Source organism: Drosophila simulans, chromosome X (genome assembly GCF_016746395.2).
Source record: "Drosophila simulans strain w501 chromosome X, Prin_Dsim_3.1, whole genome shotgun sequence".
NCBI lineage: Eukaryota > Metazoa > Arthropoda > Insecta > Diptera > Drosophilidae > Drosophila > Drosophila simulans.
Window position 1 is genome coordinate 10,175,227 of NC_052525.2, and position 12,563 is coordinate 10,187,789.

General features: G+C 44.2%; 2 protein-coding genes across 18 annotated transcripts in view; one reads left to right on the forward strand and one right to left on the reverse strand.

The window, feature by feature from the left end:
- Nucleotides 1-244: 244 nt before the first annotated feature.
- Nucleotides 245-5,004, reverse strand: LOC6725608 (aminopeptidase N). Of its 3 annotated transcripts, XM_039297994.2 has the most exons (7): nt 4,383-5,004; nt 4,050-4,329; nt 3,608-4,000; nt 2,839-3,555; nt 2,095-2,591; nt 1,740-2,040; nt 245-926 (listed from the first exon to the last, which is right to left on the reverse strand). In XM_039297994.2, exons 1-6 carry the CDS (start codon nt 4,973-4,975, stop codon nt 1,785-1,787), a joined length of 2,736 nt encoding a protein of 911 aa, XP_039153928.1. In that variant the 5' UTR covers nt 4,976-5,004; the 3' UTR covers nt 245-926; nt 1,740-1,784. The 3 variants fall into 3 exon arrangements, with proteins under 3 accessions (XP_039153928.1, XP_016038806.1, XP_002106615.2); XM_016172776.2 differs by lacking the exon at nt 245-926 and having other exon boundaries at nt 1,729-2,040; nt 2,839-3,522; XM_002106579.4 differs by lacking the exon at nt 245-926 and having other exon boundaries at nt 1,729-2,040.
- A 729-nt stretch (nt 5,005-5,733) lies between these two features.
- Nucleotides 5,734-12,563, forward strand: part of LOC6725615 — a 76,708-nt gene continuing 69,878 nt past the window's right edge. For 9 of the 15 annotated variants that reach the window (XM_039297445.2, XM_039297446.2, XM_039297448.2 and 6 more), the window contains exons 1-2: nt 8,201-8,576; nt 9,803-9,853. The gene's annotated coding sequence lies outside the window, so the exon portion shown is untranslated. Of the gene's footprint in view, nt 5,910-7,248; nt 7,344-8,200; nt 8,577-9,802; nt 9,854-12,563 lie in introns of those variants that run through there. The other 6 variants (XM_039297439.2, XM_039297441.2, XM_039297440.2 and 3 more) reach the window with 6 other exon arrangements.

Genomic DNA, 12,563 nt, shown 5'->3' on the forward strand with positions numbered 1-12,563 from the left:
TCTTACATAACCACGTAGTTTTTTGCAGTGTGACAGGATTCAGAAGCGAGTGGCAGGAGCAAAGCGAATTGGCGCCACCCCCAAAAATCCATGCGAAGCCAGCCCGTGCGCGCCCGTGCCACTCCCACAGTGGTCATAAATCGAATTTTTGTTTATGTGGTGGTAAGGCTGCTGCGAAGCAGTCGTTCGGCCGCCACCCTCCCCATACACCCCCTCCCTCATCTGCCATGGGCCACCCATCCGCCCACAATCGCACCCCGCTGAGTCTGCAGCCAACATCCTGTCATTCCAGCAGTCGCGAACGCCGACGCAGCGTCGCTGCCAGCGCCAATGGTTTACGGTTTGTTGTGTTTCGGTGCCACCAGCAGCAGTGGCAGCAGCAGCGGCAGCAAGGGGTGGTGGGTGGTGATGGGCGGCGATGGGCGGACGGATGGATGCAGCTCCTTGTTTCCGTGCGGGTGGTGGTGGTTCTGCCAACTGCGACGTCGATGCCACGGCCGGCGTCGCTGCTTTGGCGGCCAGGCGCCTGCGTCGCTCTCGAATTTCCATCGAGAGCGCTCCCCGGCTCTCTCGAGCGCTCTCCTTGCGCCTGCTCCGCTCTCATCTCGCTGCTCCCCCGCCGTCGCACCCACGCTCCCCCGCACTCTATTATCACCACTACTATTCCCCCCCAAAGAGGACACGCTCCGCCTGAACGTATGCAGCGATTTTTTCCGTGCTGGGTTGTTGTTATTCTTCTCGCTGGGGGTTGAAATTCCTTGTGTGCCTGTCCTCCTTCTTTGTCGTGGTGTATGTGTGCCTGTGTGTGCCAACAACGCGTGTGTGTGTGCGAGTGGACAAACAAAGTGTGCGACTGTGACGTCACTTGCGTCGTGAGCAGGGCTGCAGTGCAAAGATAACAGAGCCAGGGCTACACTTTGGCCAACCTATGCAGAGAGACCACTGTTATCAACAATCGAATTTTATACAAAAGTTCTTATTAGGATTTTTTAGTACAAAATAATCACTATTTCTTTGATAGCAATAAAAATAATTGCCCAAAAGTGGAATGTCATACCTCTGTAAATTCGTAGCAAAATTCTCTATCGACGCGTATTCAATTGGAACATCAAAATTTTTGCCATTTTTCGCAAAATTTTATCGAAAATGCGAAAATTGGTAAAAAATTGTTTTTTTCAACATTTTTTTTTTCATAAAAATAGTGATAGGGATAGTTAGATATGCTTATTAGCAGCATAAAACAGTCTTCATGATAGCGGTGATAACGTTTTTAGCCAAGTTATGGAGAAAACCCCGTTTGTAAATATTCGAATTTTTGCAATATTATTATTTGTTTTTTTTTCTCAAAAAATAATCAGTATTTTCTCAATAGCAATGAAAATAGTTGCCCAAAAATGGAATGTCATACCTCGTTGAATTCGTAGCAAAATTCCCTATCGACCTGTGTTCAAAATTGGAAATTCATTTTTTTTGCCAATTTTCGCAAATTTTGATGATGGTAAAAATTTTATTTTTTGAAATCATAAAAGTAATGATAGGGATAGTTAGCTATGCTTATTAGCAGCACAAAACAGTCTTCATGATAGCGGTGATAAAGTTTTTAGCCAAGTTATGGAAAAAACCCCTTTTGTAAATATCCGAATTTTGGCAATATTTTTACTTTGTTTTTTTTTTTGTGAAAAATAATCCGTATTTTCGCAATAGCAATAAAAATAGTTGTCCGAAAGAGGAATGTCAACCTCGTTTAATTCGTAACAAAATTCCCTATCAAATTTGTAGTCTTCCTAGTAGATGCACTGCGGCTCTATGGAGCCAGTTATATTGCAAACGGCGGCCAGCAGATTATGGTATTGTCGGGTATGCCAGGCTATGTTGTCTTCGCCCAGTTCCAGGATTCGACGAAAGGCTGTTTCGAAGCCCGGAAGATTCTGGAGATCGGTTCTCATGAACATTCGTAAAGCGTTTAGCTCTTCTTCCGTGGTGACCTCTTTCATGAGAACGGTTACTAGCTGTGCTAGTTCATTGGTATTACTTCCATATCTAAAAGTGCAGAGGTGATATTATTGAACGGTTTAAGCTTGTACAACCTCGTACAATTTAATGATTGCCTTGATGTTGTCCACCAGGTATTTCTTGGCTAGGTTATAGCCCAACGGATTCTGCGCCACGGCACTGAAAATCAGCAGGACATCGTTCTTGGGCATGTATCGACCGGCAAAGGCCAGGTTGAGCAGCTTTTCCAGCGCCCAGTTTTCTCGACTGCAAGCCATGGCACTCAGAAGGATCCTTCGCTCTTCGCTCACATTTGACCGCGTGTATAGCCTCCTCAGCAGCGTCCAATCAGCTTCCGTTCCAAACTGAATGGCAGTGCAATAGATGGTTTCGCTTAGATCAACAGGAATGCGATTGGTCTCCAAGGTGAGGCTAGCGAATTCCTTGAGGGCGAATTCCGCACAGGATTCCAGATCAGTTCGGCAGGACAACTGCAGGACGATCACCATCAGTTCGGTAATGTTTCCATTTTCAGCTGCAGGGCCATCTCTCTTAAAAAGCTCATCAAACTTGGTCTGCATTAGGTCTTTCATGAAGCCCTGAAAAAAGGGATAAGTTCTACACTAACAGTTATTCCTGAGCTTAGTCAATCGTTCGGAGCTTTCTAAAAACCAATTCTTTTAAAAGCTGAGCATAAAGAGGCTGAGCAAATCGTAATACCCTTGCTATCGATAGGCTCCACCTACATCACAAATTTTAGTCACCCTGTATTCGCAAAGCTTTTTGGTGTCAAAAAGGGCTTGCAATAAAGCTTCCATATCCTTTCACAGACTATGAAGAACTTACCTTGAATGTAGAGATTATGGTGGTTTGCCGCAGGGTGCGATGGAGCCACTCCAGATACTTGTCCGCCGCCTGCCACACGATGAACTCGTCCTCGTTTCGCAGATGTCTCAGAAAGTTCAGGGCCAGATCGTAGGTGACAACCCCGGCGCCGGCCAGGTTGAGGACATCGCTGATCAGCTGCGCCCGGGTGAAGCGGTCGATGCTGCTGGCATTTGGTCCGGAAAGAGCATTTCCAATCAGCTGCCAGTTGCGCTCGTCATAGGTAACGCGACAGGGCGTGGCCAGCCGGAGATTGAAGACCACCCACTTGTCTGGTTGGGCCACCTCGTTAAGGATAAGCGGACTGGCGGACTGTCTGCCCTGGCAGGTCAGCCATTCGCTGGGCAGCGTCGATACAAAGCTATCGATGCCGGCTGTTGCGAAGGTCAGTGGCACCCACCAGCATTGTTGGCGTTTCTGCATAAGCTTGCCGGGATTGCGCAGAAAGCGCTCTTGCGATACGGTCACCTCGTTGGTATCATAATTGCGCACCACTCGGATAAGCGGATAACCCGGTTGCATTGTCCACGAGTCCATCAGCTGGCTCACTTTGATATCCTGACGCAAGCTCATCTGGTTGTCCGACTCCTCCTGCAATGTGTGCCACAGGAATGCCTGGTGGAAGGAGGATCCCTTGTGGGAGCGCTGCAGGTACAGGCGCAACGCGTTTACAAAGGCCTGGGTGCATGAAGATTATATAATAATATAATAATTATTGAAATAAATGTACCTGGGTGCCAATGAGTGAGTGCAGCATACGGAATAGAAGGGCTGACTTCTGATTCGCCTGGGTATCTGAGGACATCGAGGCGTAAGCAAGACTCATGGGCTGAGCACTGCCCTTGGAGTCCTTAACTAGTACACCCAATGCTTGTCGAACCATGGATAGCTCATGGAACCGCCAGGCGGGCTCCACATTGTCCACGGCAAATCCGGACACATAGTCGGAGAGGCCATTGTGCAGCCAGTAGAGGGCGGCATTCTCCAGATCGGAGAGCCAGTGGTGGGCAAACTCGTGGGCCACGTGACTGGCCACCTGCTGCTTGGCCCTCGTCGTCGAGCGCTGCGCGCTGTAGAGGAATGCTGCCTCCGGGTAGCTCACCAATCCCAAATGCTCATGACTCTTGAAACGAAAATAGGTTATCCAGTTGTCTTCAAAACTCCACCCTTACCTGATACGCCGTGTCGGGCAGAACCAGTTGGTCAATCTTCATCGCAGGGTACGGCTTTCCAAAGAGGCTAATAAAGAAGACAATAATCTGCGATGTAATGCTGATGGCGTAGTCTCCCTGATCGGCGATCTTCGGTCGCAGCCAGGTGGTCAGCGCGGGGCCTTTAGGGATCTCCGCGGACGTTCGATTGGTGAACCGATTGATGGAGAAGGCCAATTTCTGTACTGACATCGCTGGTGTCTGCTGAAAGGTCGTCCATATGTAGTCATCCTTTTCATGGCTGCCAAAGGAAATGAAGTAATGCAAATATAGTACAAGAATGTATATACGAACTCGGAGGTTTTGAGTACTCGCATGTTGCTCACGGCATTGGTGCCCCGGGGATGCGCCAAATTAAGGATGAAGGGAGCGAGGAAGGTGCGATTCTCGAAACAGGGAAAGACGGTGTTGGCCAGATTGGGAGCCAACTGCGTGACCGCTATCCACTGCTGATGGTGTCTGGAATCCATGTAGCCGCCCACAAAGTAGCCACTGGCGCGGGACAACTGGCCACTAAACGGGACCACCAGCGTATACTCCTCGCCCAACCAGAGCATACTATTGAACACGATGCCAAGCTGGTGGACGCTCCTAGCTTGCCACATTTTGCGCACCGTCACCCGACCACCGGTGTTCCTCCGGACTAGCAACACGTTTTCACCCACTTGCAGGCCATTACAACTGAGGATAATCGTGCGAGTTTCGCGCCACACGCGCAGCCGGATGACAACCTCGCCGCTGAAGTTTCCACTCAGTTTCAACGGTTCCACCTCGGTCAGCAGGCTAAGATTGTAGTGCAGAGGGCGAAGGTTAGACGCAGCTGCTCCAGTTCCACCTATAGGCAGGCATAGGTGCAAAACAATCAAGTACCAGGGTAGCTTTATCATTTCTGACGGGCAGATTTAGAATGATCAGAATTTGATGGTCAGAATTCGACACACTTAATCGCTTTGAACGGCATGACGACTGCCCTCCCGAAATACACTCGGAAACGAATATTATTTTAAATTAAATATAAATGACTTGTAATGGCTCCGCAGAATTGATTCAATGCAGGGATTCCAGTGAAGTAGAAGAAGAAACTGAACCTGGAGCGAATGATAAAGGATTTGCACGGTTACATCATTCTCTCGATCACAGAGAAATTTACGCGCTACAGGAACAGGTCTTTATAGAAAGCCAGAACTATTCTATTATAACCACTAAGTTGGAAATTTTTAGCACTTCCAAGAAAAATAATAGTCTATAACAAAACTCGTAACAAATTCCCTAATTTCGCATATTTTGATGTATGTACATACACATATTAAACATGCTGAAATATATTTTTAAAATGTACCGTATGATAAATAGTTAACTGTGCTTAAGGATGCACAATCTTAGCTTAATTTAAAGCTTTACCATAAAGATTTTGAAAGCTGTCGTAGCGCCACCTGTCTGCCACAAATGAAGACGAAGACCCACTGCACCCTTGCAACCAGCTGAGCGGCAAGTTAGTTGCAGGGTGGATTTCGATTACGATGACAGCGCCTGCGCAAGGGTGCCTTTCTCTTGTCTTGCTCTCCGGCTCTCTCGTGTACTGTTATTCTCCCGCCTGCGAGGTTAACACGTTTGCAAATGTCAAAGCCATGACTTCAGAGTGAGTTGCTCGGCCGTTTTAGTTTCAGTGTGTTCTCAGCATTTGGAGTACTTCGTTAAACCAATACGGTGCGCACACAAACACGCCAAAAACGCCAATTAAACAGATATACGATAATAAACAATATTATTTAAAACCTGCACGAAATTGTGTAAAAATCGTGGATATTAAGCGCGTTTGCGGTAAATCTAAACGATTTAATTTCAATATATTCTTCTGAATTTTTCTTCGATAATTAGAGACTTAAATTAAATTTCCCCCGAAAATTCTGCGGCCCATAAACGCGCGCGTGTTCGCCTGATTTGCCAATGTGTTCGTGCGTGTTCCTTTTATGTGTGTGTGTCTCTGTATGTTGTCTATGTGGGTTGTTGTGCGAGTGTGTGACTGGGAGAGTACTTATTATGTAAAGTGCTCATCTTATTGACAGTTGACAGTGGCTAGTTGCGCTGATTTCCGTGCCGATTGCCTTTGACCAACTGCCAAAGTCGGATGGCTTCAATTTGCTAATTAATCGAGTGCGAACCCACTTAAGTATGCTCCAGCGTTTAGCGCACGCATACACATGTACAAGCATATTGTGTGTGTCTATTTTAGTAGCAACATGTCTTTGGCAATCGTACCATTTCCAAGCAAGAGAGGAAAGAGAGAATGAGAAAGTTTGGGAAGAGCCCTCACAATTTACAAATTTTTATTATTTTGACTTTCCCCTTCACCCTTGTCATCTGGCAAGCGTTCTTTTGCCCTTCGTAATGTCAAAATATTGCAGACAAAAGTCTGTGCTCCGCACAACATTGCCAGTCTGAAATACTTCTTCCGTTAGTCACATGTTTCCAACAAGCTGTAAAGAAAATTTGATTGTATTGCATGGTTCCCTTGTCAACATATCTGAATGTACTAAATAAAAATATCAGGCGAGATTTTAAATCTTAATTCTTTAATTAATTGTGTACATTTTTATTTGCTTCTTGCTTTGAATTGACATTGCCAGGCTAAAATTGAATGTCAATTCAAATTGACCGCCACTTGTCGCGTTCCCCACATGCGCCACTCTCGCTCTCTTTAATGTTTTCCCACCCTATCTTGTTCTCTCTGTTGACTATGGGAAGCAGGTTAACATACATAAATTCTGTTAACTTTGGTAGCTTAACACTTTGCGTATTATTAACCCATAAGTAATTCAAACATATAATGTTTGAATTTTCAAACCAGGCTTTAGATTTGAGGAAAGATGTTTCATTTGTATTCTTAAAGTGTTGCTAATTTTTTTTTACGTAATTAATGATTGTAACTATTTCATGGAAATTTATCCTCGTCTTAAGGAAAACGAGGAACTATTTTTTAAATGAAGTTGTTTCTTCGTTTTGGACTAAAATATAAACAGCTGAATTAGAGATATGAGTGTAGCAGATGTCACGGATGCAGTGCAGTTAAGGGTTAACCTTAACATCATCCCGCTGTTGTGTTAACAGCGCTAACGGGACTGCCGCTCTCTTTGTCAATCCCCCCTCACCGATCAACACACTCATTGACAGCACTCAGTTGCTGGTCTTGTTTGGCTTGGTTTAGTTTTAGTCCTTCTTTGAACGTGCTGCCGACGAGTCACGAATTCGCAAGGCGTACGCATGGGATACCGACTCCCCACTCTCCCAGTCACATACTTTTTTTTTCCAGTGTTTGTGCGCCCAGTGTGCGTGTGCGAGTGTGCGTGCGCGTAGATGTGTGTATTTTGATGAGCGTGCAAACAGAAGGAGGAAGCGAAATAAGAAATAACACAAACCCACGCTTAATATGTATTATTGTACTCAGCTAGCTACTGGCCATTTGCATGTGATGCGAAGCTACGTGCTTACAGCTGTTCAATTGTTTGATTCCCCGATTGCAACTCTTCGCGATCTCCGCTTTCGGTTTTGAGTTGTCCCGTTGAACCGCTAACTGTTTACCGTTAACCGATTTGCCGTCCTGTGTGCTTGTCGCTCTGTCAGCGTGTGTGTGTGTGCGTTTATTTTGTCTTCTTTTGGTTAATTTCTCGTGTAGTTTCTCGTTTTTTTTTTGCTGTTTCGCCTGACAAGTGATATTGCTCTCTCGCTCTGAGTCAGCAGCGCCTGTCAAGCGGAGGGTTGTTTTTTTTTCCTGCCCTGCCGCTCCCCCTCAATCACCACACCCTCCCCCTTCGCCCAACTTCTGCGCCACGTTGCCTTCAAAACTTGATTTCCAACCACTTGCCGTCGCCGTCGACGTCATCGCAGCCATACAACGAACCCCCGAGACACCACCCCCACCAGCACCCCCCTCATCTGTTCCCACTCCAACCTTCAGTGTCATTGGCACTCGCTTACAGTTTGTTCAGTTTGCCTTTAAGTTGTGCGTTGTCTGCGAAATGAAAAGAATATATATAAATAAGAATAAAATAATAAAGACCAAGGGGCATGGCAAATCAGTTTACGATAATTTTGTTTTCGTACTGCCCAAATAGAAAGCAAACTAATGCAAATACAAGACAATAAGTGAACTGAGAACCGTTAAACGCTAAAGAAAAAAAAAACAAAAATCCAAAGAAAAAAGATAAACGTTGCACCCACCACCGCCTCACGCTCACCGCCTCACCGCTCGCCCGCTAGTTTAAAGCTAATGCCACCGCCCACCACCACTAGAACTACTACTTCCACCACAACCACTAGTACCACCACCACCAAGAACCAAGAACCACAACCACCAAGTACCAGCCTCGATCTGAATCACTTCGCAAGCAAATAACAAGAAAAGAGTTAAATGTAAAAGAAAGAAAGAAAGAAAGGCAGAGTCCAGATTCCGAGTCCACTTGTCCAAAATGTCGTCAAATGTTGAAAAATGTGAGCTCCACCAAAAAAATGCATTACTAGATGTGTTCGTTCCCGTAATATGTGCATTTAGCATCCCCATAGAACCTCTAGCGTAGCTCTATCTATTTCCTTGATAAAAAATCAAAAGACGTAGCGCCCATTCTCTTTTCAAAAATAAATAACTTACTAAGCAACCATAGAATCATTACCCGATTTGTCTTGCCATGTTTACCACTTTAGATCTAGACTCTTGACAACAACTAAAAATAAGCCACACTCATTTTTGTTTTATATTAGCAAATAAGAACTATAACTATACTTTATATCGGTCTGCCTCTCTCTTTCTCGCTCTATCTCTGTCTCTGTCTGTCGCTCCATTTCTGTCTGTCTTTCTTGTTCTGTCTAGTTAACATGCCTTGAATCGAACTTTTACCCACTCTGTTAACTTCTCCTGCCTAAGAAAACAAACTTTCCCACTCGAGTCCTTGAAAATTGGGAAGACCGACTGAGAATAGCATCTAAAAAAGTGAAGTTCTCAAGATGGTTCCTGTGCGTTGGCACTCGTTAAAACTTCCACTGATTGGCTGGAGTCCCGATTGTAAATAGAAGCCCCATTTCTACAAAATCCCTGAGTTTCTATTAGATGTTCAACCATTGCCTGCTTCTTAACCAACCTGCATGCTCGAGAAATCATCAAATAACTACAGATTATCGATTTATAATTTGAGAATGCTAAGCACACACAGACACACACACACACACATAATGATTGGGTCGATCGGTGGATCAAAATTACACACTCTATTGTACGTAAAGTTACATAATATCCGTTTCATTCCGTTTCGTTTCGTTTCTCGTTCCTCGTTCGTTTCTCGTAGTTCCCAAGTTCGTTTGATGCGTTCGTTCCATCGTTCCTTCGTTGTGTTTGCCAAGTTAAATTTTGTTGTACTCGAATTCCCAACTGGCCAACTAAACCATAGTTGGAATTCGCAATTGGCAAGCCAGAAGCCAAAACTGAACAGAAAACAAAACAGCAGCTGCCAGACAAAGAAACAAACAACAAAATAAATTAAACCTTAACCCAATCTAAATATATATATATATGCATATATATGTATATTCATCCAAACCTAAAGTGTGTCTAATCACCAATTCTTAACGTCAAATTCTCTTTAAACTAAATAATCCACACACGAATCACACAAACCAAAAACCGAAATCAAAACCAAATAATCGAATCGAAATCGAAATCGCAGACCCAGGCAAAATTCGCATTGAGCACCAAGCATATGAGCTTGTGGCTAAAGGTAAGCTATGAATAGTCAATATTTCAATGTTTATTTGTGAAAGGAAATCCGTTAAATGGAGAGATTATTACTATCAGTTCGGCTGCAGTACAGTGTACATATTCAATTACGTTTTGAAACATTCCAATTAAATTATTAGCTTTAATGATTTCCACGCCTAAAGCTTAAGGTCTACGAGCTTATAATATTTTACTGTTGTATAAATCGAATATTTTTCAAAGATCTTTTCATAGAACATCAGCGATTGAACTCGATAAACTAATTTACTCTGCGGTTTAAAGAATATCCACGGCATCTATAGTTTTTATTGACTTTCCATAATGAACTGAACTCGTCTGAATAAGCCATGAATAATTTCCATTGCTGGACTTATTAAAAAACCCTTTAAAGCCTCAGCTGGTCGTTAAAATCGTGCAGCAGTCGCTAGTCTGGGAAATCCCCCGATTGGCTCAAGGGAAATTCCCTCTAAATTATTATCTACGGTCCCTTCCTGGTTCCGCATTGATTTGTCGCATGTCCGGATGTTGTACGTTCCTGCCCCTCACACATCTTGCCGCATGCAACTATTCATTTTCAATTATCCTGTTAAATTAATGCCTTGTACTACTACTACTCGTCTGGCTCATCCTCGACTTCCTTTCCCAGCTACCAGCGCATCATACCCAAATATCCTTTGTCTGCGGCATGATTCAGCTCAGCTCAGCTCAGCTATCTGTGAAAAGTTTGTTTTTTTTTTTCGCCCGTTGCTTTTGTTGCTGCTGGCCTGGCGACAATTTCAACGGCAGACGGCGGCTTGGCTCTAAAATATTGGTTATTAGCATAGCCCGGGGGTGTTTGAGGTATAAACAGGGGGGCTGGGGTTTATAAGGGAAGCTGACAAAGCAGCCAACGCTTTTTGTTGCCTACTTTTTGGGGTCAGGGACTTGTTTTGTCAGCTTTCAGTTGGGCGAGCGCAGAGCAGAGGGGCGAGCGCCTAGCAAATTGCCAGACACACAGAATCGTGTGGGGTATGATGGAGGGGCACTCTGTATAGATAGAACCCGCTTATACATCTATTTATCCGCTACCCACAAGTTTTATTCAGCCCCCTGCTGCCGCCGCTGCATCTTTTGTATTGTGAATCATAGCCAAATGCATTCGACGCCATGCCATCCCATGGCCAATGAGGCTGACAATGCACAAAGAGCCACAAGAAAGATGAGTGGGTGGGTGGCTGATTGTCGTGGCTCCACTCGCTTAAGCCACCCATTAGCCACCAGCCTGGTTGCTGTCGTCATCGCTCTCCCTCCCATCATCATCATCGGCGTCATCATCCTGCCATCCCAGCTATCCTTTTCATCCTTGTCCAGCTATCCTGGCCTTCCCAGCCATCCCGTCATTGGCCACTGACAATTCCGGCTTTTGTTCAATCGGTTCAGTTCAGCGCGAGCTAATTTAGCGTTAATCGAAGTGTATTTACACTGGCCACCCACCCCCACCATCATCACCATGAACACAAAACAGCCCCATTCACCCTTCACTCTACTCTGATTGCATTAGCTTGATGGCTGCATTGGCTCGTCACTAATTAGTTTTGAATCCTTCAACTTCTTTGCCAATTCTCCGATACCCAGTCAAAAAACCAATGATATTAAATGACTTATTGGGGTTACAACCAGCAAGGAGCTAATGCCCCATAAAATAGAAAATAAAACTCGTGCTTAAAATCTTTGTAAGTAACAAAATCAGCATCAACTAAAGGATGTACTTCAAGTACTGTAATATTTAAATGTGTCACCTGACAACTGCATCTGTGATTGCAACTGTTCACGTAATCCCTTGAAATGCAAAAAAGTTTGGCCAAGGAAATGCTTTCCTAGAAACATGCACAGACTTACATGAGTAATCGCATTGTTTTAATAAAATAATATTCCACTTTGTCAGCACTTTGAACATTGTGAATGTAACAAAAGTTGTGGTCACTTGAAAAGTCCCTAAAAAATTGTCATAAACTTCCAATCCGATTGTGTTCTCAATGCGCAAATCGTTTTGTGACTTTGAGTTGCTTAACAAAACAGCACTGCAACTGAGGAGGAATACTAATGCTGCGGAATATATTCCAGGCTCTTTGAGTCAGTCAGTCAGTCAATCAAGAACTGCAATTCCCTCAATTATCTAAGGCTATTGCAACTTTCAAGTGCCGCAATTGGCTTATACACTGTCCGATAATGCCGATTGTTTAGCAACAAACCGATGGCCCCAAGCAATCCAAAGTGACTGAGCCAGTTTTGGGGAACTCTGATGCGCTCAAAGCGTCTCCATTTCAACGGTCGCAATCCCCATTAATTGGCCACAATAGCTGGCGAGTTGAACTTGAGTTTCCTTGGTAATTGGACCACTACTTCGGCTGCAGTTTCCATTTCCCACTGCTTACTCAACTTGGGAGAGCCTGCGTTGAAACATCACAATTATGGCTGGCAGGGAAAAACGCTCCATTTGCTGGGGCCTTCGTTTTTAAGTCGGTGCACTAAGAAAAATACTTTCAACATTACTTTATATATATTTTTTACTTCACATATTACTTTATTTTTGTTTATTTTTTTTTAAATTTTAAATTTGGTGCCTCTGAGCTTTGCAATATATATGAAATATATCCGTCAAGTTGGTATCCTAAAAAAATCCTTTCCCTTTGATGATAAATTCTTGTGCCCTTTTTGTTGCCGTGCTCTTT

Bases quoted from the DNA above. Each gene is read 5' to 3' on its own strand.
- LOC6725608 (XM_039297994.2), bottom strand. From the start codon at position 4,975: ATGATAAAGCTACCCTGGTACTTGATTGTTTTGCACCTATGCCTGCCT. The intron at 4,330-4,382 runs GTTCGTATATAC...TTCCTTTGGCAG, and splicing joins CGAGTACTCAAAACCTCCGA to CCATGAAAAGGATGACTACA. The intron at 4,001-4,049 runs GTAAGGGTGGAG...TTTCGTTTCAAG, and splicing joins TGCCCGACACGGCGTATCAG to AGTCATGAGCATTTGGGATT.